Source organism: Polypterus senegalus, chromosome 16 (genome assembly GCF_016835505.1).
Source record: "Polypterus senegalus isolate Bchr_013 chromosome 16, ASM1683550v1, whole genome shotgun sequence".
In the NCBI taxonomy this organism is placed as follows: Eukaryota; Metazoa; Chordata; class Cladistia; order Polypteriformes; family Polypteridae; genus Polypterus; species Polypterus senegalus.
Window position 1 is genome coordinate 85,919,348 of NC_053169.1, and position 24,624 is coordinate 85,943,971.

At 40.3% G+C, this 24,624-nt stretch overlaps 1 protein-coding gene and 1 long non-coding RNA gene across 4 annotated transcripts in view; one reads left to right on the top strand and one right to left on the bottom strand.

Annotated features, from left to right (window-relative positions):
• Nucleotides 1-12,877, bottom strand: part of hhat (hedgehog acyltransferase) — a 287,098-nt gene extending 274,221 nt beyond the window's left edge. For 2 of the 3 annotated variants that reach the window (XM_039738569.1, XM_039738567.1), the window contains exons 1-3: nt 12,798-12,877; nt 10,112-10,192; nt 7,751-7,900 (exon numbers count right to left, since the gene is read on the bottom strand). In XM_039738569.1, the coding sequence (XP_039594503.1) occupies nt 7,751-7,880 (130 nt within the window). In that variant the 5' untranslated portion in view covers nt 7,881-7,900; nt 10,112-10,192; nt 12,798-12,877. Of the gene's footprint in view, nt 1-7,750; nt 7,901-10,111; nt 10,193-12,797 lie in introns of those variants that run through there. The other variant, XM_039738568.1, reaches the window with a different exon arrangement.
• A 119-nt stretch (nt 12,878-12,996) lies between these two features.
• On the top strand, nt 12,997-23,584 carry LOC120516700. Its single transcript, XR_005630891.1, has 4 exons — nt 12,997-13,145; nt 13,675-13,708; nt 20,391-20,565; nt 23,548-23,584. It is a non-coding gene; the product is annotated as an uncharacterized LOC120516700 (long non-coding RNA).
• The last annotated feature ends 1,040 nt before the right edge of the window (nt 23,585-24,624 follow it).

The window sequence follows — 24,624 nt, forward strand, 5'->3', positions numbered from 1 at the left end:
TCTCCAATGCCCCCAACCATCCCTGTCAAGGGGTAGACTTAGGGATTTGCAGGTGGATAAGCCTGTGGTGACCTGGACTATCCACCAGGCAGACTTCAGTTTGTGAGTCTATGGGACTCTGCCTCTGATAGGTGTGAGCAACACAGGAGCACAACAGGGAACAGTTAGGTCTCCTTTTTCTTAACTCTGTAGACCTTGAACTATAAATATAACACCACATCATGTCACTTGCAGAAATTTTCTGAGGATTCTGCGCTAATGTGTTTCGACAAGTTGGATGAAACAGAGTATAGCAGTGAGGTATAGGACTTTGCTTCTTGGTACAAAAGGAATTGTCTGCAACATAACGAAACCAAGGATCTGGTCATTTTGACTTTCACTGAACCTATAAGCTTCAATATCCAATCACTATTCAGGGAGTGAATGTGGTAGTGGTGCACTACTAAAAGTACTAGGGAGTCCATATCAGTGACAGGATGGACTGGTCTCATAACACAGGAGGACAATATAAAACAGGGCAGAACAGACACTCTTTCTTAATAGACTGTACTCCTTTAATGTGGCTGGTGACATCCATTACGTATTCTATAACTTTGTAATGGCTAGTGCAATTTTTTTTTTTTATGCTGTGGGTGGGCTGTGCTGGTAACATCACTTCAAGGAAGGCACGTGAGATGAACATATTAATTGAAAAGGCAGGCTCAGTTATGGGACACGATCTTGGCCTCCTGGAGGTACCGTATATACTCACATATAAGTCAGGTCTCGATCATAAAATCAGACCCCGACTTATAAGCCCATTCAAAAATGGGACACTTAAATTTTTTTAGCATCTTCTGGCCTCCTGCAATCTCGGATCAGTTTCTCAGACGCATTGAATTTTGTTGCAGCAGCACAGTTACCAATTTCTTTCGCTACTTCAACGACTTTTAATTTAAAACCAGCATCATATTTTCTTCTGATTGAACGCTCCATCGTAGATAATAGATGCTCTTATGATTGGTGAATGAGATACAAAAAACACAAATCAGTGCAAACGTTGTTTCGGAATAGTTCGGGTATTACTGTGTGGTCACATAGGCACAATAGAGAGAGAAAGAGACAGAGAGAGAAAGGTTAGGGGCACGCGCTGATACAGTTCATTGCCACACCCACATAGGAAAAAAAAGGAAGCATGCTCCGTGGTTACTCTCTCAGGAGGGCGTTAGATTATCACAATCTCTTGGACCAATACCGTGAGTTTTCCGCATTTGACTTATACAACTAACATTATAAAAATATCAGAAATTACACAATGAAATCAAGTCCTGACTTATCCACAGGAGAACTTATCCGTGAGTATATACGGTAACTGCAAAGGAGAGAATGAAAACAAAGCTCAAAATCATTATAAACAATGCGGCACATCATCTCTCTGATACGCTAACACTAAGTACTTTCAGCCAAAGAAATTAACATCCGAAGTGTCTCAAGAAACACTACTGGAACTCCTATACACCAATGGCATGGTGTCTCACTGTGACAAGTCAGAAGTTTTGTTTTTCTCCTCTCTTTTTAGTCATTATGGTGTGTGTTCAGACATTGAGTGCATATATTTACAAAACTCTGCAGTGGGCTGGCACCCTGCCTGGGGTTTGTTTCCTGCCTTGCGCCCTGTGTTGGCTGGGATTGGCACCAGCAGATCCCCATGACCCTGTAGTTAGGTTATAGAGGGTTGGATAATGGATGGATAGATATTTACAAAACTTTGCATGGATTCATGCATGAAAATACACAAATGGAAAAAAAACACTGGATAATGCGTAGAAAAAAAATCAGGTATATAAAATATGCCATACATACATTTCTACACAATTCACCATAACTAAATCACAATCACCTTGTAAATATGCGTACATTAGTGCACCTCGAACGCCACTCTCAAACATCGATATGTGGAGCATGCTAATCAGCTTCATATATATACAATCATGATGCTGCAGAATTTCACTGGCCAACAGAGCCCCATCTACCTCCTGATGGATCAAGGCACCACCACCTTCATTCAAGAGTATCTGGCTGTGCTCCACACCCAAGAATGCAAGATCGCATGCAACATTATAGCACCTCTCCACTGCACTTTGGGGGTCAGCGAATTGCGCAAGGCACCATCCTCTAAGCACCTGGCACATGTAATGATAAGGATGCAGTGCCTCGCTGGTCGGTTAATACTTTCCACCACAGCTGGTGAGATGAAGTGAAGCTTGACAGAGATATTCCTGTCCTGTGGGTCAGTTCCCTGAGAAATGACAAGTAGTCGATATAAACTACCAAAAAACATAAAATAATTCTTCAGTTCAAATTCATAGCATTGGCCCTTTTAAATGGGAACTAAAATAGAGTCTGTAAATCATATTAATAATTTTTGAGGTGTAATATATTTGTCATATCATCACACATAAGAATAACGGCTCAATAATATGAATTATTAGGTGTGCAAGTCATCATTTAGCAGGTTTGGCTCCATTACTCTGCTTGATTAAGGTTATCGTCATTTTCCAGTTTCTCCAAAATGTTGTGGACACACGGGTCAGAGTTCCCATAAATATACTAAAGTCAACCTACTTAATGAAGTATAGGATCACGTGGGGCCCATGCCTATCAGATGGTACTAGTAAACTGCACAGTGAACTCATGCATACATCCATACATCTACACAGGGCCAATCTAGAATATGTGTAAGTTTGCAGGTAGGTAAAGGAAGACAAGAGTACCCAAATGTTAAACAGAAAGATAATGGGAGAATGTGCAATCTCCACAACTGGAATGGGGTTCAAACCAGGGAAAGTGGATCCATAAAGGCAGCAGTGCTAAATACTGCAGCAACATGTATAATTTAATAAAATGTTAACTTACTTTTTGTTTTCATCAGCGGTTTGCATGTTTAGTAAGTGATGTGTAACATAAAACAGGAAAGTGAAGAATATTAATATTAACTACGTGTTCTGATTGAGCTGTTAATTTATAATCCCATGATAACTATCTTATGTGCAGACAGTAAATACATGTATGCTTGATATTGAATTTGTAAAGTATAGCTTACTACAGATGCAATGTGCTTGCTATAACCAAACATTTTACATAACATATATATTATTTCTTTTGGCCATATATGGATACGACCAATAGTAACTTTTTGTATTATGCATAACACTGTGATTAGTTTTAGGTTTGGAACATGACAAAAGGTGTTTCAAAATGGAGCATACTGAGATGACAAATTGCTTTATACATAGACAAGCAACACATAAAATACACACCAGTCATGATATATAAAATTCACATGTTCATTACAAGGCAGCACAACAACACAGGCCATAGCCTGGGTTTAAAACCTTGTCCAGTCACTAACTGGCTGCAATTTGAATTTTCTTTCCTTCTTTGTGCAACGTTTATATTCAGTTACTCTGGTTTTTCTCCCAAATGCCAAAGATATACATTCAAGGTTAACCAGAAACTATAAATTTTGCTGATATGAGTGTGTCCTCTGATGTGCTGACACATTTCCCAGAGTTTGTTATGCATGAAAGGCACGTGAAGCACACAAATATAAAAGTTGATTAAGTGGTTTCTGCAAATGAAAAGATGTATGGAAATAAAACAAAAGCAGATGGGTGACAATGCAATACAGAATATATCCATACCAAAACTCCTTCTGTCTATAATATGTCTATTCTGTTTTATGCCACAGTGCTCCTAGCACAATGCATTGTATAGATTCATTTACTACAGTACCTCAGTAACTAGGATGAAACTGAGCTATACAAAAGCTGCAAAGTGGTCAAGGAAAAATGCATGGAAAAAAATAGAACTGGCTTAAAAAAGAAAAATCTATAAAACAGAATCTTATGAAAAGGTCTAAAAATGTGATGGCCATGTTCCACACAACTGTCCATATTTTTACAGTAAATACAAATATAACAAATATCAGTTCAGTGATTCATTCATTAACTTTAAATATACAGCTCAGTGTAAGAAAATGAGGGTGGAGGGGTGGCTCTGAGGCAAGGGGTCTACGCTGGCAACAAGAAGGTTGCTGGTTCGAATCCTGTAAATGCCAGAAGTGATTCCACTCCATTAGACCCCTGAGCAAGGGCCTTAACCTGAAATTGCTTTGTGCTGGGTATGACGTTAACCTGTATCCAGCCCTGCAAAAATGTCTTCCAACTTGCAGGGAAAACATGGGGGCTGGTGGCAGGATTGGCACTCCAGCTACTGTTTAAAAAAAGGCGGTATCCAATCACATTGTTGCACGCAGATGCTCATCTATTCCACAATCTCCATCTGTATATCTTCTGAAACGCAAGCAACATTCACCACAAACGGAGTCGCAAGAGTGCAAATTGAGGTTCAAGAGCCCGGAACTTCTCAAAACGTCGATTAAACTCTTCAAGTATTTGAGAAATGATATCCGAAGAATATTTCAAGCATTCTGATTCAATGCGTACCAACGACGGTATAGCTGAGAAATGTGTCAAATTGCCAGACTGCAGCTGTTTGGCCCACAAAGACAGCTTAGAAGTGAATGATTTGACACTACCGTTCATCATCGTTATCACCTGCTTTGGACCCTGGAGCCTCAAGTTGAGTACACTGACATCTGTAAGAAACACTAAATGATAGAAAAGACAGATCAGAAAGTTGGCAAATGTCTTTACCTTTCAAAGCCATAAAAAGCGCGATCTCCTGCCTTAAGGCAAATAAATCTCTTCAATTCGTTTCCCCGACTCAACCATCCAACTTCGGTATGATACAGCAACTCTCCATATTCAGTGTCCATATCAGACAAGAATGAAGTAAACTGCCTGTGGTTGAGACCTCTTGCTCATATAAAATTAACCGTCTTAACAACTATGTCCATAACTTCTTTCATTTGTAGACTTCTGCCACATTACGCTTCCTGATGCAGAATGCAGTGCATGACAGTAAAAGAACCCGACAAAAAAAAGCTGGTTTCATTTTGCTTTCAATAATCCCACAACACCAACATTTTCAGAATACATTGCAGGTGCACCGTCTGTTGCTACGGACACGAGTTTACCCCATGGCAGTCCTGCTCTGTTACTGCAACATTCCAAATCTTGAAAAATGTCACGACCAGTCGTTGTGCTTTTCAAAAGTAATAAATCTAATAATTCTTCAGTTACGTTTAGGTTTTCATCAACCCCATGAATGAACACAGCACAGTAAGCAGTATCTGTTACACCAGTTCTCTCGTGAAGCACTATGAAATATGCTTCAAAACCCTGTGCTGCTGTAATCAGTAGCTGATGAATGTTACTAGCTGATTCAGTAATTCTGCTAGCAACAGTATTTGCCAACAACTTAGGGCTCATTTATACTTCACGCTCAGAACGCGTACGCATCATGGCTGCCATGTGTTCCCAGCGTTCATTTTATGCGTCCTCTGAGCAGGTCCTCAGAAATTAACGAGTCGCAGTACCAGCAAAAAGTCGGGGGGCACAGTGTGCTAAAAGTTGGAATGTGACGTCAGAGTCTCCGTTTACTATCTACATGTGACAGAAAGCCACTTTGCGGATCCTACAAGATCGGTGTGCGTGCTTCGATGTTTGATGAATGGTTCGATGCGGTGAAGCAAAATGCCAACATACAGATGTATTTGTGGTGCTTTTATATTCAAGCGTTGCATATTCCCGACCGTAATGACACGATACATTTTAAAAGTCTCACATACCGTCTTCTGTGCCGTCTTTTTTTCTGGGGTTTCCACAGGTCCTGACAGTAGCAGATCGCCAGCATGAGCACATTAAATGTATGATATTCCAACTCTCTGTACATTTAGAATCCTTAGATTTATACTTGATATCACTTTCATGATGAAATGCACTGATGTGTGTATGTTATATTTTACAGATAAATCGGTAATTTCATTTAAATAATGAATACTGTTAATAATTACACACATGGGAGTGACACAGTGGCGGAGTGTTACTGCTGCTGTCTTGAAGGGAGTCACGTCGCTGATATTCCCTGCCTGGAGTTTGCATGTTTTCCTGCTGGGTTTCCACAGGGTGCTCCGGTTTCCTTCCAAAGATATGCAGATTTGGAGACACTAAAATGATGCCAGTGTTTGTGTGTGCTTATATTCACTTTGAGATGAGTGATGCCTCGTCCAGGGATTGTTTCTGCCTCGTGCCCAATGCTTGCTGAAATGGACAAATCCCTGGACTGATGGATTTAATCATTAAACATCCTTTTCAGAGATATTGCGGTATGGTGTCATCGGAATTTAATGGGTGTTCCAGGCAATTCACAACACAGCAAAGCCAAACCTGTTCTCACCATGATAATATCTTGCACTGCCACCTGGTGGATTCCTCCAGATTTACGTAAAGTACGCGCGCAAGTAACATTACAACACTTGCGTAGTAGGAGCATCCGCTGCAACATGCGTCACGTCGTGTGAAGTATAACCCCGGCCTTACACCTTCAGTTTCTTTTTGTCCGGACAAATAATTTCACAAGCCTTTATAAAACAGTCTTTTATGAACTGGCCTTCAGTGAACTGTCATGAAAATTTTGCTATCATATTACAGAGGACAAACCTCGCTTTTACAGAATCTTTACTTGTCTTACTAACATTTGAGAAAAAGGTTCACGGTTTTGTAATTGATGCTTTCAGTTGCTGAACCTTTTCCTCACGCAGTTTGGCAGACAATGCAACATACTATAATGTCGACCCACATTGTACTCCTTAAACACCGAGATAAACTGCAAACAAATGAGAAACTGGGCTCTGTCTCCGACCTCCATGACAAAATATACATTTTCCCCATTCACCCTGGAATATTAGTTATTCGTCAGCAATATTGCACTTTTTCGATGACAAAGACGACATTAATGACTTTAATCAACAACGAGGTGTACAATTAACAGCAAGAACTGCACAAAGTAATTTGCAAATGTTTACGTCGACTGTTTATGTTTAACTGATGTCGCTAGAAGTAAAAGTAACAACACTGAATGCTGAAGTAAGTAAGAACAATGGTATTTTAATTCTGATTGTCAGACTGGAAACAGTATTGTGAGGAAAATGCTGCAAAGTAAAATGGATTTTAGTGGTAGATTTCGGCAGTTCAAGTAAGTCGTCGTGAGCCGCAGATAATTGCCTCAGGGGCCGCATGTTTGAGACTCCTGTTCTAACACAATTTTCACATAGCAAATGCATGTGAAAAAATAACTTAAAACACCAAAGACATCCTTTATGACAGATTTAACAGAGTTGCAGGAACCCAGCTGCAAACTGCATTTATTTGGAAATGGTTTAATTTTTTGATCAGCCCTGTACTTCCTCGGATAACAAAAGTGTAAATCAGACCTTAAATGATATCTTTGTAGACTCCTTCAGACATGGAGGTGCCAAATGGACACCTAAATTCGTTCAGTGTGACATAAGCATTTTACAAATTTGGTTGCATCATGCATTATTAACAAGATTATAGTAACTACATTGAAATACCAACTACTTATGAGCTGGTGTTTTACTAAGGCAACAACACAGTTAGAGCAAATTCTGATTTTTGTTTTTTAGATAGATCATTAAACTAGTAATTAACACCAGCCAATGTTTAACATAGTATTCATGATGCAAAAAATAAACTTATTTGTTACTAAATATCTATTAAAGTTGTACAATGTTAATTTGCTTAAATTGAATAGAAGGAAAGCTTTGCGGGGCTCTATGCCTTACCTTGTGATACTTTGTGAACTTCATAAAAGGAGTACAAGTGAGACGCAATTGATAAGATCACATAAAGACAGATCTCCCAAGGTGGCAACAAAGTTGTCTTCTGAAATCGTGGTCTGCTCTGGGTCAGCATTGTTTACTGTCGCCGTTTGCCTTCAAAATAAAAACAAACAATGAGAAACAAATAAAGAGTTCATTACCTTGGCAGTTATTTATTAACAATCTAATTTAATGCTAAAAGAATTTCTTCTGTACTGAAAGCAAACAACTACAAAGTATAAACAGTATAAGCATACAATGGATGCAGTATACTTTGTTTAGCTACAGAGCAAACTAGTTATCTCCTTCACTGGCAGTGTTCACACATGAAAGTATTATACAGTGTAAGGAGGCAGGGATTCCAAGGGTTACACAAAAAAATACCCTTTTTTGGAACAAAATATACAGATGAGCAGCAATGGTTAAGGGCTACATTTGTGCTTTTACTAGGACTTTTCAAAGACACGTTTACACAATGAATTCAAATCATAAAGACGCCCTTGATAAATAATACTTCAAATTGGAAACTGAAAAAGTGCAGAGGTTAATACAAAGCAACAGGGATATAAGAACATATGTTTCTGCATTTATGAAGCTTCGAATTTTTGCACAAAGCTCAGCTACCTTCATTCACACCATTTGTGCACCATTTCTTCTTCTGTTGGAAAATGCTTCCGGTTTATTAGTACAGTAAGAATTAGACAGAGGATATCTATATCTAGTAGTAAGTGAGCTTGACAGTTTCTTCCTCAGTTTGGCTGGAAAGTAACACCCTTATTTGAAATAATGAACTAATGAGACAGAAACAAACAGTGGCAAAAGCAATTACCCACGGCTCTTTATGATTCATTCACTCTGGTCCACATTAAAATGATATGTGATGTACTAGCTATGCTGCCAATCTAAGATGGGGTGCAATCTAAGCAATCAGTGTAGACCTCAGCATTAATGATAACAGTGCACCATCTATTAGAATGTATCTTGTAGTCCATTCAACTTAATAAAGGGATAAGTGTCTGTGTGTCTGTCCAGTTGCCATATCTCTGTCGCTCCAACAGTGGGCACATTACAAACAGTTCTCTTGATTATAACAAAAAAAAAAAAAAGACTTTTTTAGAGAGATACTTTGACGCCCCATGAGACAAGACTTTGTGCCAAGAGATTTAACCACGCCTGGGGCCGGAAATAAAAGGCATAGAGTAGATGACAAAGTAGAACGTCATAAAGAATTGAAAAACGTTGGTGCGATACACATGAAGAACAGGTTAGAGAGAACGAAAGTACTAAAATTCAAGTCTCTAAAAAAATGATAGTAAAGATTGCATTAGTGCAAACAAACGGAAATTATTACTCGGTGAAATAACAGAACAACGAAAAGAGATTGAATATATTGTTCGGATTTAAACTTTAAGTTGGAGACTTGTAGATTGTCTAATTCGTGTTGCCATCAGGGAAAAGAAGTGTTTCTTCCCAATGAAGAGGTGTATCTGCGAGAATTTAAAGATTTGTTGTTTGGTGAAAGTGAAATCCACAGACGAGAAGTAGCTGGTATGTAGTGCAGGCCAGGGGGGTTGGCGAGAGAAGCGATTAGGGGGCGAAGGTGGATATGACTATCATAGACTAATTCTGCACAATATATACTGTATATTTTAGAAAGAGTAGTTTTTTCAGCTGAGAACGAAGCTAGCTGGTAATTCTATTTTATGACAATATACTTCATGGGAAGTCCTTTGGTTTAATTCTCCAATAAACTCTACAACACCCTTGACTACAAACTTCAGTTACTTGCAAAAGCAACCAGGCCATGAAAATAATCCAGCTATAAAAATATTATTTTTAATCAATGAATGGCAAATATATTAATAATGGTTATTAATGATAACCTTTTCCATTTGTTCCTGTAAATACTACCAGATGCTTTATTATATTTCAAGATTAGAACAGAAAGTAACACTGCAAACCCATATGTTCATTTAAAACCTTATTACAAGTCAGCTATGTCTGAAGGGCAGGCACCTTAGTAGTTTCCTAGTCAGTTCTGCTCATTAACTCTACTTCGACTTCAAAACTAGGGCCTTGAAAATTACCAGTTAATAAGTGGAAAAGTCAGGCTATTTAAAAATATATTTTAACACAAGTACTCACTCATTGAAAATGGTGACATTTTAGATTTTAATCAACAGAATGCTATGGTTTTTTTTTTTTTTACTTTGAAGGAATGAGTCTTTCACACCGTAAATGACGTCTTGTCTAGGGTTTCTGCCTCATACAGTGTTGCTTTTAGGGAAAACAATACAGTCAGGCTTGAATTGTACTTTCACTTACCAATGATGGGTAAAGACTGAGGAAGGGTCAGCAAGGCACGATGAAACGACGAATCTCTCGCTGTCTGCAGAGACATCAAAGCTGAAGTAATGAAAAGAAACAAAGTGCGGGTAGGTAAGCTTTTGCACAAAAGTGGGTAATGATGTAGTGAAGAGTAGTTCACAAACAGAAAGCTGCACAAATGGCACCCTTATTTGCATACCACTTCATGTAGTTTTAATGATAAGTCCTTTCCATCTGATCTTGTTGTTCTACTTTCTTCAATTTTGATTAATAAGGTAAAACAATAAAAACACACCAAATGCAAATAAAAAACACAAGTATAATATTCTCTCTTACAACTATGCTATTTCAGGAAGAAATTTGGAAAAGGTAAAATCGTGCAATGATGCATACAGGATGTTTCAGTAATGTGTCACTACTGACATTTAATATTTTCAGTTCAATTTTAAACATTCAGAACTTTAACGCATATTTGGATATACAGTACATATTTCAATGTGAATGAAACAGCTCTAGTTTGAACTGTAACTGATTGTCATATTACAATGCTTGCAAACTCCATGTTTAATATCCATTTTCCAACCCACTGAATCCGAACACAGGGTCATGGGGGTCTGCTGGAGCCAATCCCAGCCAACACAGGGCACAAGGCAGGAATCCAATCCCGGGCAGGGCGCCAACCCACCGCATGACACACACACAAACACACCCACACACCAAGCACACACTAGGGCCAATTTAGAATCGCCAATCCACCTAACCTGCATGTCTTTGGACTGTGGGAGGAAACCGGAGCAGACACGGGGAGAACATGCAAACTCCACGCAGGGACGACCCGGGAAGTGAACCGGGTGAAAGCGCTACTACTGCACCATCCTGTGCCGCCCATGTTTAATATCAAGCTCCTTATGTGAAGATCAAAGTGAACAGAATTATTCAACAAGGATAACACATTTTCTACTTCTGAAAGCTTTAAATGTAAAGGGTTGCCATAACTTCTGATTCTGATCACAGACCCACAAGATGAGGGTCAATGCGGCGTCTATGGGACGTGAGAACCAGTAGGTAGAGAGAGAGAGAGAGAGAGAGAGAGAGATAGATAGATATAAAAGGCACTATATAACATAGATAGATAGATAAAAAGGCACTATATGACAGATATAGTGCCTTTTTATCTATCTATCTGTCATATAGTGCCTTTTTATCTATCTATGACAGATAGATAGATAGATTAAAAGGCACTATATGACAGATAGATAGATAGATAGATAGATAGATAGATAGATAGATAGATAGATAATCCCTAGGGGAAATGTTATGCAAGTACAAAAAAAGACAAATGACTTGACCTTAAAATAAAAGGAAAAAATGTCACAACTTTATTGAAAAACTGGGAGAATTAAACACTTTTCTTTACATATATAAATTTATTTAGAGATTCATTTTTATCTCATTTATTTTGTATAGGTTTTCTATACCTTTTGCAAGCCTAAGCATTTGCTAGCAATAACAAGTGTAACATACGTGCATCTGTACATCACTAAAAAAAAATAATATATTATTTGGAGATTTTGTGAAATATAAAATGTCCGCTATGTTAATTGTTTCCAGGAACTTACCTGCTTTTTTTTAAGACCATCTTCAAATGCACCATAAAGATGCTTGAAACTAATAGGCACTTATTTAAAGAAAATCTAAACCAAAACTGTCTTTTATCAAATTCCCAACATTATACTTTTTTTGAACAAATTACACTTTTTGCATTTTACTTGCAACAAGGCTAATTGATCACTTTAATGGACAGTATAGTAGATAAAAAGCTAAACTGTACACCAGCAGGCTGAAGATTCAAAAGGCCCAGCTACGTCACTAATAAACTGTAAACCTTGTGCATGACCTGCTTTGTTGAGTTAGCGAGTGATACAGTAGAAGTTGCATTCATTCCCCCTTTTAGACACATCTTATCTATATTCTGTATTACCATTTAATTCAGCTGTAGTATAGTTCGAAAAAGCAGTCTGTCATTGTATATTTACAAGAAGCAAATGCATAATGTGTTTAAACAGGGACAATCTCAAAAAAAGGCATGGAAATTACATAGTCGACAATATATGTTACAAGTAAGCTGAAGTGATAAGGAACGACTTGAATCATTGGTTTTAATACCGTGGGAAGACCTTCGTATCATAAACTTCTACGAAAACCTCGTCACAGTATATACATTCAAGTTTTTAGTATTAACTGATTTTTTTATCATATTAATTTGTGCTTTATGTGCTCTAACATTCAGAAAAAAAGAATACAATTTGAAAAAACAACAATACTCCTTCATGACGTTTTCATTTAAAATGTTCTCCTGTAGCCAGTCAAACGACATTTGAAAATATCACAAATTACAGAAGATGACACTAAGGTCCAATTGAGGATAGAGCGGGAGGAATGGGAGGTTTACCTCAAAATATCTGGAGGAGGGGCCTGAAAGTCGAGCGTGTGCAGGGCGCTCTGCAGAATCAACTGATTTACACATTCAGAAAGGAATTTTCAATGGTAAATAATATTTCGCAGACAGGTTAACAGCTGGTTTTTCATACAGACTATTACGCGTGGCTTACACATACAGCTTTTGAGAAGCACATTTACGTTAATACCCCCTGAATTTTGTTAACAGTATCATTGTACTCACAGTGAAAACACACAGCTCGACAGCCAGGATTCGCTTCCTCCGGCAACTTTGAACACACGAAACCCAAACACCCGCCTTATTTTTCCATAGGACTTTTCGATTGGCCAAATCAGTCACATGGTGTTATCGTTCTCTTTCGGATTGGCTAAAAAGTTGTCAATTACAAAAGCCGCTTTTTTTTTGCAAACAACTTGCCAGCCACTGATAGTAAACTTTGGATCACAGGATTTTTTACGTAGCTCCTTTATTCAGGAAAAGAATTCTTAAAGGGCTGTTCACGCTTGAAATATCCCATTTATTTTTGTAGGCACGAAATAGCAATATAATGCCTGTGGTGGTCAGTATATGGTACGATAACATTTTTATTTTTCTTGTTTTAAGTATTTTTTTCTTAAACTTAAGTGAAATGTTACTGGTATACCCTGGGATATAAATATTTTAATAAAAATAGTGAGACTATTTAGTAAACTTATATTTGTGTAAGTTTGTTATTTTCGCTTTGCTCATTTCATAAAAACTTATGCTGGGTTCGGGGTGAAGGTAGAGTGCGGCAAAAGTCTGACTGGACGGTACGTTTTCTCTCGCTTTTTTATTTATTTAAATGACAGTATTTTACAGTCTGAAATGCAGTATCCAGGTTGTGTTTCAAATGTAGTACTAGTCTAGAGCAGTGATTTCAAGTTCAGTCCCGGGGGGTCCCCTATGGCTGCAGGTTTTCATCCCAACCAACTTTACTTTTTTTGTGCTCCTCTAACCCAATTTAAAACAGCACTTGTTACCCCGTCACTGGGTTTACAAAAAATACGAAACTGGATTTCTCTTTTTTTATTAGCAGACACTTTTGTATGCTACCTAATTTTTTTATCTTTATTTTCAGGTATTTTGTCATGATTTTCATTCCAATATTCCAGGTAGGTGCCTTGCCCCGTTTACTAATGAACACTTTAGTGGGCCTGATACTTAAGCAGCTGCTGCCTATCACCAGTCTGTGTTGTGTGCCCTAGTGTCTGCTCAGTTCATTGTTAATTTTTATGATTATTAAGAAATTAAGGGAGAAAAAGGGTAAATTAATATAAAAATCACAAAAGAGAGGCATGCAATAGTAAAATTCAGATGGTTTTAAATGTATTATAAATGTAAACCTCCTACTGCTGTGCTTTTTTGAATGTAGAATAAGAGAAGAAAAAATAAGATTAGGTAATTAAACAATGAGATCACCTGAAGGTAAAATGACTGATTGTGAAATGGTTTGAGACAAAAACTGTTGCCACCATGGGATTTGGGAAGCTACACATGTATTCACGGTATTAGCTAACACACTGATGCTTCAGACCTCTAAATTAGTGTTTCTCAAGTTTAGTCCTGAAGGCCCACCACTGTGGGTGCAGGTTTTAATCCCAACCTGCGTCCGTTTTTAATTGGACTCGAACCTTAATTACGCAAGCTGCTGTTTTCTAGTTTTGTTTGTTTTTTTAATCCATCCAGAAGTTACAAATTGGATAAATTTATTTACAGAATGAAGCACATATTAAGGCACACAAGTGAGGAATAGTGAATTAGACACCTGTTAGCATACTGCCATTCTTTCCACTGGTGTCTGCTCAGCTTCTCATTAATTGTCTGTAGTCTAATACAATTAAAAAAAATCCAAAGAAAACGGGAATTAAGCATTGAATAATACAGAAAAAAATACAAATATTATTTATATATGTAAATTACACTACTGCACTCTTCTGAATGCAAGATAAATAAACAATGAGATCATTTGAAGGTACAATGGCTCATTGGTTGACAAATTGGTTGGGATGAACACCTGCAGCTCCAGGGGCCCCCCACGACTGAAGTTGAGAACTAGTACTCTAGAGCAGGGGTGGGCAAAGTCAGTCCTGGAGGGCCGCAGTGGCTGCAGGTTTTTGCTCCAACCCAGTTGCTTAATTAGAAAACATCCTCATTAATAATTCAATTTCATGGCTTATTAGTGCTTTAACTCTGCCATATCATGCCATTCTCATATCCTAGATTTTATTTACTTTCTAATGATATCATCGGAATTATATGAAGTCTAAAATGTATGAATAATACTCAATCTTTAACTTTTTTCTCATCACTTTCCTCCCAAGTATTAAATTAAACCAAATAGTGCACGATAAATACACACAAGTGTAAATGGAAACAAGCAAAATGAAGAAATGCTGCTTTCTTTTGTCATTTGAATCTTACTGCTAAGAAAAATCCATTAAAAACCAAGAGAACAGCTGTTTAAGATTAAAATAAGCAGTAAGGGTTCAAAATCCTAATGAGCGAGACAACTAAAATGAAGCAGAAGAGTTACTTGATCAGTGAATGCTTCTCATTAAGCAACTGGGTTGGAACAAAAACCTGCAGCCACTGCAGCCCTCCAGGAATGACTTTGCCCACCCCTGCTCTAGAGACATGGGTGCTATTTAGTGCTAGGTAGTATATCACCATGCCAATCTTGTTCGGTGATTTGGCAAAGATAAAATACCCCATGAGTGAGTGGTAACCCTTCCGTGTTTGGTCCCAGATCTGGGGATAAAATCCTGATCCTTACAACAACATATTAATTCTGCGACTTTCAGAATGGATGAATACTTTAGTCCTTCTATTATCTTCTATACCAATGAACACAAATTAGGATTTGGTGCTCAAGAAAGTAATGTAACATTTCCATCGGTTTTCTGAACCCACTTATCAGGAGGAGGGTTGCAGGTAAGCTGAAGACAGAACTCGCATGCACAAATACATGGGCCAATTCAATAATGACATTTCACCTGCCCTGTATGTTTTTGGACTGTGGGAGAAAAAGCAAACCACATAGGGTGCACCATAATGTAACTTCATTCCATCTTCCTAAGCTGCTTGTCCAGGGTGGGTTTCCGGGTAGCTGGAGCCTATCCCAGCATGCACTAAGTACAATACACATGCAGGGCAAACTTAAACACACACAGGCCCTTTTGTCAATGTCAACTCACCTAACCTGCATGTCTTTGCACTGTGGAAGGAAACCCATTCAAACATGGTGGAAACATACAAATTATATATGGGACGCACCTTGATGTAAAATCGTCCACTATTGCATGATTTTGAAGGAGCAATGTTTTTTTTAATTTAAAGGAATGCTCAAGGAAACATTAGTATCTTTATGAATGTGCATAGAAACCCACCTACCCAAAAATAAATAGCTGGTATGTGAAGTTCCCAGTTATGGTCCAACATCATAACAAAACATATTTTTTGTGTATCACATTTTTGAATACAGTAATCCCTCGTTTATCTCGGGAGATAGGTTCCAAGGCCAGCCACAATAACTGAATTTCCGCGAAGTATCCATCCATCCATCCATCCTCTTCCGCTTATCCAAGGTCGGGTCGCTGGGGTAGCAGCTTAAGCAGAGAGCCCAGACTTCCCTCTCCCGGCCACTTCTTCCAGCTCTTCCGGGAGAATCCCAAAGGCGTTCCCAGGCCAGCCGGGAGACTTAGTCCCTCCAGCGTGTCCTGGGTCTTCCCCAGGGCCTCCTCCCGGTTGGACGTGCCCGGAACACCTCACCAGGGAGGTGTTCAGGAGGCATCCTGATCAGATGCCCGAGCCACCTCATCTGACTCCTCTCGATGCGGAGGAGCAGCGGCTCTACTCTGAGCCCCTCCCGGATGACTGAGCTTCTCACCCTATCTTTAAGGGAAAGCCCAGACACCCTGCGAAGGAAACTCATTTCAGCCGCTTGTATTCGCGATCTCGTTCTTTCTGTCACTACCCATAGCTCATGACCATAGGTGAGGGTAGGAACGTAGATCGACTGGTAAATTGAGAGCTTTGCCTTACGGCTCAGCTCTTTTTTCACCACGACAGACCGATGCAGAGCCCGCATCACTGCGGATGCCGCACCGATCCGCCTGTCGATCTCACGATCCATTCTTCCCTCACTCGTGAACAAGACCCCGAGATACTTGAACTCCTCCACTTGGGGCAGGATCTCCCCCCCAACCCTGAGAGGGCACTCCACCCTTTTCCGCTGAGGACCATGGTCTCGGATTTGGAGGTGCTGATTCTCATCCCAGCCGCTTCACACTCAGCTGCGAACCGATCCAGAGAGAGCTGAAGATCACGGCCTGATGAAGCAAACAGGACAACATCATCTGCAAAAAGCAGTGACCCAATCCTGAGTCCACCAAACCGACCCCTTCAACACCCTGGTTGCGCTTAGAAATTCTGTCCATAAAAGTTATGAACAGAATCGGTGACAAAGGGCAGCCCTGGCGGAGTCCAACTCTCACTGGAAACGGGCTCGACTTACTGCCGCAATGCGGACCAAGCTCTGACACCGGTTGTACAGGGACCAACAGCTCTTATCAGGGGTCCGTACCCCATACTCCCGAGCACCCCCACAGGATTCCCGAGGGACACGGTCAACGCCTTTTCCAAGTCCACAAACACATGTAGACTGGTTGGGCAAACTCCCATGCACCCTCCAGGATCCTGCTAAGGGTGTAGAGCTGGTCCACTGTTCCGCGACCAGGACGAAAACCACACTGTTCCTCCTGAATCCGAGGTTCGACTATCCGGCGGACTCTCCTCTCCAGAACCCCGAATAGACTTTTCCAGGGAGGCTGAGGAGTGTGATCCCTCTATAGTTGGAACACACCCTCCGTCCCCTTTTAAAGAGGGGACCACCACCCCGGTCTGCCAATCCAGAGGCACTGTCCCCGATGTCCATGCGATGTTGCAGAGACGTGTCAACCAAGACAGTCCTACAACATCCAGAGCCTTAAGGAACTCGGGCGTATCTCATCCACCCCGGGCCCTGCCACCAAGGAGTTTTTTGACCACCTCGGTGACTTCAGTCCCAGAGATGGGAGAGCCCACCTCAGAGTCCCCAGGCTCTGCTTCCTCATTGGAAGGCATGTTAGTGGGATTGAGGAGGTCTTCGAAGTACTCCCCCCACCGACCCACAACGTCCTGAGTCGAGGTCAGCAGCGCACCATCCCCACCATATACGGTGTTGACACTGCACTGCTTCCCTCCTGAGACGCCGGACGGTGGACCAGAATCTCCTCGAAGCCGTCCGAAGTCGCTCTCCATGGCCTCTCCAAACTCCTCCCATGCCCGAGTTTTTGCCTCAGCAACAACCGAAGCCGCATTCCGCTTGGCCTGCCGGTACCTATCAGCTGCCTCCAGAGACCCACAGGACAAAAAGTCCTATAGGACTCCTTCTTCAGCTTGACGGCATCCCTCACCGCCGTGTCCACCAACGGGTTTGGGGATTGCCGCCCGACAGGCACCGACCACCTTACGGCCACAGCTCCGGTCAGCCGCCTCAACAATAGAGGCACGGAACATGGCCCATTCGACTCAATGTCCCCACCTCCCTCGGGGCGTGGTTGAAGTTCTGCCGAGGTGGGAGTTGAAGCTACTTCTGACAGGGGACTCTGCCAGCCGTTCCCAGCAGACCCTCACAACACGTTTGGGCCTACCAGGTCTGACCGCATCTTCCCCACCATCGGCCAACTCACCACCAGGTGGTGATCAGTTGACAGCTCCGCCCCTCTCTTCACCCGAGTGTCCAAGACATATGGCCGCAAGTCCGGCGACACAACCACCAAGTCATCATCGACTGAGGCCTAGGGTGTCCTGGTGCCAAGTGCACATATGAACACCCTTATGCTTGAACATGGTGTTGTTATGGACAATCCGTGGCGAGCACAGAAGTCCAATAACAAAACACCGCTCGGGTTCAGATCGGGGGGGCCATTCCTCCCAATCACACCCTTCCAGGTCTCACTGTCATTGCCCACGTGGGCATTGAAGTCTCCCAGCAAAACAGCAGAAGTAGGGACACCATATTTATTTAATTATTTAACGTGTACTTGGACGTTTTTAAACCCTCCCTGTACTGTTTACAACCCACCCTTTACTCTATTAATAACAGGGACCTACCTAACATTTCCTGGGGCACCTCTTCCACGGTTTCCAAAGGTGTATCCGTAGTAGTAGTAGGAACTGGCTCTTCCTTCTTGATGTAGCAAACGGTGGATTCGTTCACGCCATATTGGCGGGCCACAGCCACGAACGTTCTCTCTTCTTTCAACATCAGGGCTGTAGAGTCGGAGTCGAGGAGTCGGAGTCTGAGACAATTTTGGGTACCTGGAGTCGGAGTCAGCAAAAAGTTAACCGACTCCTACTAAATTTAAATGGGAATTAAAAAAGTAAGTTGAAATGTCCCAATTCACAAACAGTCATAATGAACTACTTCTCTGCTGTAAGAATAAAGCCCAATGCATGCAGTGCATAATGTTACCACAAAACGAACATGTCAAGTAACCATGAAGCATGCTTTGCATTGACTGTATGCGTCACTACATGGGATGTAATGCACAGGTAAGGTGCGGCACCGCTTTCCATTGTGTCGTGTTCCACTGTTACAGGGAACTGTGAACCTAGCCTAAAGCCCCCCATACATTTACAGATGCACTGCCGATTTTTCGCCCGTTCAACGAGTCATCACGCGTCAAACGCCTGAAAAATCATCTGGTGTGTTCTCAGCTCCGTCGGCTCCCCTTCGCTATGCGCTAGTGAAGGGGGCCAAAGGAGCCGAGAACACAGATCTCCCTACCTGTCTCCAGCAGAGGCTCGTTCACAAAGTGACACAATGCACTAAACTTCTGGCTGGCTGACAGAGGAGACAGCCACTGCAGCAGATAGAGGCATCACATTACTTTGGATGGGGGCGGTGGTCGAGATTTTTGGCAAGCTGGATCTGCCCGTCCATGTGGACACCCGCAATCTGCTGCCGCCAATCAATTGTGTTTGTCTTTAATCTGGCATTATAGTAGAGTGTTGGCTTCCTAGCCAGTAGTTCTGTGGTGAAATGACATGTATGTTGCTTTCCTTTCCTTCAATGGATATAGAAAATACATTAGCATAGTATATACATACAGAGGAGTCGGAAGATTTAGAAACTGAGGAGTCGGAGCATTTATCTACCGACTCCACAGCCCTGTTCAACATATCCAGAAGTTTCACCTTCTCAGCAATCGTCATCATTCTTTGTTGCTGTTTAGGCTCAGCACCAGCCATGGAAGAAGGAGCACGTTTGGGAGACATTGCAGGGGGTGAAAATTGAAGCGAAGTTCAACACAAAGAAACCACAAAAAAATCACACAGAGTACAGCGTAAAGTAAACTGCTCAGCGAGAAAGCTTGAAGCGAAATGGCCATGACAGAGAGAAAAGGGGAGATGCTGTGGAATCTGGGCATCAGTCAAAGCACGAATCACAGGCCCGATTAGAAAGCGGGAAGCTGTGATTTGTCGTCTCCCCCCCATGTACCAATCACAGCCTGTGTTACAACGCACTTAGTCACAGAACTTGTTTTGTTGTTCTTAGACTAGGAAATACTACTACTATATTTAAAAACCCGCAAAGTCGTGAATCCGCGAAAAGTGAACCGCGAAGTAGCGAGGGATTACTGTACTTTTGCCTAATTGCCTGCCTTGTGAATTGACCTCTTCTTTTTTAGATTACTCTTTTGGACTATGGCTTAAAGTAAAATATGTGTTTTGTTTGTTTGCTTTTTTTAGGGCTCCTAGTACCGTTCACTTGAATCTTCAATCCTGTTTTAACTTCTGCTGCCCATGACAAAGCATCACTCAGTTCACACTGTGTTTCTCTGGGCATAAGCTGATGTCAAAATGTCGCACTGACTTAGAAAACACTTCTGAAAACAGTCGAGCCTGATAGTAACAACTCCTAACAGTAAGTATTTTGTTCTTGAACTGTCCTGTATACCAGTAAACTGACTGAAGGCATCTCTTGAAATGTCCTGTAAAATGCAGAAACTAGTTGTTTGACTGCAAAGACTTCACCATTTCAGGAGCCAGAGCAAACAATGTTCTCTTGGTAAATGACCACAATGCAAGACTAGATAAGTTTCAGCACTCCCAAGCATGTATTTGTCTGGAAAAATCAAAGGAAAACCATACATGACTAAAGAAAACAGTCATCTTAAGTTGTCATGTCCTGTGTCCACATCTGTTGGTTAACTGCCCACTTGTTTAATAAATATGTTGAAGAGACTGCTTTTTTCATACAAAGGTGGGTTGTGCACTCATCACAAACAGGTTACACTTTTTATTTGTGTGGTTTGTGCCATTTTGGCAGGTTGTTTACAGCAGTAATCTTCCCCTTTCCCACTATGTGCCCGAGGTTCTTAGTTTCTACATTTCCAAAGTGACATTTGGTAGGGTTAATGTGCAGCCTGCCAGTTTTTAAGGTTGTGATTTGGAGCTAAAAAAATAACCTAAAACGCAGGTGAAAATAGACATGGAACTGAAACCACTATAGCACAGGGGGTTTGTTACATTACACATCACTAGTGAAAGGCACATTCAAGAGCTAGGTATTAATGATTCATTTAATCACAAATAAATATAACTGTTAGTAAAAAGACAACAAACAGTAACATCACATTTGACAGGATACAAAAACTTAACAAGCTCTTAATATTTTATATATAACTTTCGGAGATGAACAAGTATAAACATTTATACCATTAAAACCACCTTGTTTGTCAAACTTTTGAGTGTGTGGTGCAGGTAAAAAGATAAAATTCCCCCTTGGGACAAATAAAGTGCCATCTCTCTATCTAGGGTTCCACAAAGTGTTCAAAAACAAGGACTTGCTGAAGCTAGCAATCTGACTGTTCTAGCAATTAGGTCCTGGCTTTGCTCTCTCTCCACCGCACTCTGCAGTTAATCACATTGTTTGAACTAATCAGATACAAGCCATCCTGGTTTTGTCTTTGGAACACAATGGCACTGCATAATAGGCTTATATGCCAGTGCAGGAGGTGCCAGTGGAATGGGCTTTTCTCGTCACAAGTTCGGGTTGTTGTAAGGATTCAGATGTACTTACATCATCACCTGAATTTCAGAGAGGAATTAGGAATGACTTTAGAATTGAAAAAAAATGTTCTTGTGTTTGTTGTAAAGTCTGTAAAATTGGCCAAACCATGCACATTTCAAGTAGAAAATACAACAGACTAGCTTGTTCTTTTAATGTACTGTATGGTGAAAAGAGTAACATAATAGCTGAAGTCAGAAAATGTGAGGACCTTACCTCTCCCGTTGACATGGCAAAAAATACAAGTGCTGCCAAAACATGTAAATAAAATGTATTATTATTATTATTAATACTCTTCCACTGTGCATTCATCTAGAAAAACAAAAGTCATCCTTACTATCCAGTTTTAAAGGATAGCCTTAAGGGATTCAAAGCTCTATTGCAGTACTGTATATATATCTCCACCCTTGAATGTTGGTTCACTGCAAAAATGTTTAATTTAAATATCTGGACCCAGAGTCATGAAAAGCCACACTACGCACTTGATTGGGGTGGTAAACTCGTAGGATAAACGGGTCAATTTCACTTCAAATCCCATAACAAATCTGTTATTTATAGGCATGGAGTCCTCTCATTACCCATTACTAGCAATAACTGCCAGTGTCAGAACATTGCCAAGCTGCAGTCTTCACTTAATTAAGCATAGATTTGTTGGTTGGTTGGTCCTTCAGGATGCTAGTTAAGATATCCAGGTTTATTTCAGGCAGAAACATTTTTTTCCAGGTTTCAAAAGCTCTTTTGACCTGGCAAGTATGTTGGGGTGGTCTGTCACAGTGGTTAGATCACAGTTCAGTTCTTGATTGATGTTCCTTCTATATGGAGTTAGTATACATACATTTCCTTCCAAAATACAAATACATGGGATTGAGTTGATTTGGCAGTTGTGAAGTGGCCAACTGTGACTCACTGTGGACCCGGAAATGGACTTGTGGTATGCTGCCACACACATGCGCATGGAAAGCACCTAAAGGGCTTGAATGAGGGAAATTCCGAATCAGACTGGGATATGGCAGAGTGCACCAATTCTCTTTCTCACTTTTCTGCAGACCTTTCACAGGAAATTGTGCCTGGCCGTATTGACGTCACTTCCGGGTCTGAACCTATGTACGAAGAACTTTCCGGTTCCGGGTCCTTTGATGTCATTTCCAGGCCCGAGCCTATGGTTGAAGACCCTTCCGATCCTGGCCCCTTTGACGTCACTTCCTATACTGACCTTTAAAAGCCTCCACCTTTCCCCTCTCCCCTCAGTTCTGTTTTGGACTCAGCTTTGTGCACATCAGTGCTATCACTTGTTTGCAATTTTGTAGCCTGAGAAACAATATATACAGGTGGCTGCCCCAAACCTTGCTATGGCTCTTGTTCGAGTTTGTGACAGCTGGTTGTGGTCTCCTGTGTTCCTGTACTGTATAAAGTAAAGTTTAGTTTAGAAAATTCACTAACATTTTGTACGGTTTACTTTAAACATAAGTTTTGACAATTACTGTACATTGTTAATTTTTTGCTTACAATAAACATTGACATCCATGCTTTACATTAGTTTTATAGGCATATACTTTTAATGCCTATAAAGTTCTTGGGTTAAGCCTAATAAAGCCTCAATTTGAAAGCTGGCATACTGGGATTTTTTTGTTTTTTACTATTATTTAGAGAAAATTACCTGATTGTTATTTGATGTTATCACTTAAAGGAGTTTCATTTTCTGAATCAAATTAAATTTGTTTAATTTATACTCTTCATTATTTTTTAATTTGTAATTAATTTTATTAATAGTAAAATAGTAGAAATTAAAGTGTACACTTTTTCAGCAATTACTGACTTTTTTTTTTTGTTGTTAAGGTTACTTATTTATGGAAAAAGATGATCCGCTGTGGCAACCCGTAATGGGAGCAGCCTGAAAGAAGAAGAAAAGAAGAAAGGCTGACTTTCTGTTAGTTTTGTTAAGGTTACTTATATCAGTTTTGTTCAAGTTTATATTAAAATAGTTAGTGAGGATAGTTAGGATGATATTACATGGACACGTGGTGTTCAGAATGGAAAAGTCAGCCCCTGCCATGGGAAAACTGACTTGAATAGGAAGGTGGAAGACGAGGGTCAAAATACAGAAAAAAGCACAATGTAAGGAGATCCAGTCTAGGTGAGAATCTATATGCAGTCCAAATGGAGCGGACGTGCTCTCATTGTTTTATTTTGTGGCTTTACCTTTTGTTAAACAAATTCTTTGATTCGGAAATTATGTGAGGTGGTAGCAACTGTGCCATAAAATCAGTAATGCTAGAAAATCATTTTGACTTTTAAACATCCTTTATGTAGGTCATCTTATACACAAATAAAACTTAATGGAACATATTTAAGTGGATATGTTATGCTATATTAAAATATTATGAATGATGGCCATGTAGTCCCTAAGCCAAAGAAGAGTTCAAGTGAAAACATATGCGTAAATGAACAATTTCTCGGGCACAAGAATTGTGATACAAATCGAACTATAAAAAAAAAATTAAATTAAAATGTATTCATTTCACAATACCTTTTCTGTTCAATTAATGAGGGTCTGAGTCTACTCCTCAATCTAACCTTACCTGATCAGGAGCCCAAGTCCATTATCTGGCACACTCACTTTCATCGACCAATTTGAAGTCTTTAATTAGCCTAATGTGCATGTACAGTATTTGGGTTGTAGAAGATAAACTGGAGTCCTCAGAATGGAAAAAATATGCAAACTCCACACAAGCAGCACTGAAGCCAGCTGACAAACTGTGGACCTTGATGGAGTTATAAAGAAGCACCGCTAACCACAGCTCCATCATGTCACCTTTAAAATCAAAATGAAGACATACAGTAAATAATGTGTTAAATTCTGATGTAAAACTGTAATAATCATATCAATATTATACTTGTCTTATATGAATTATG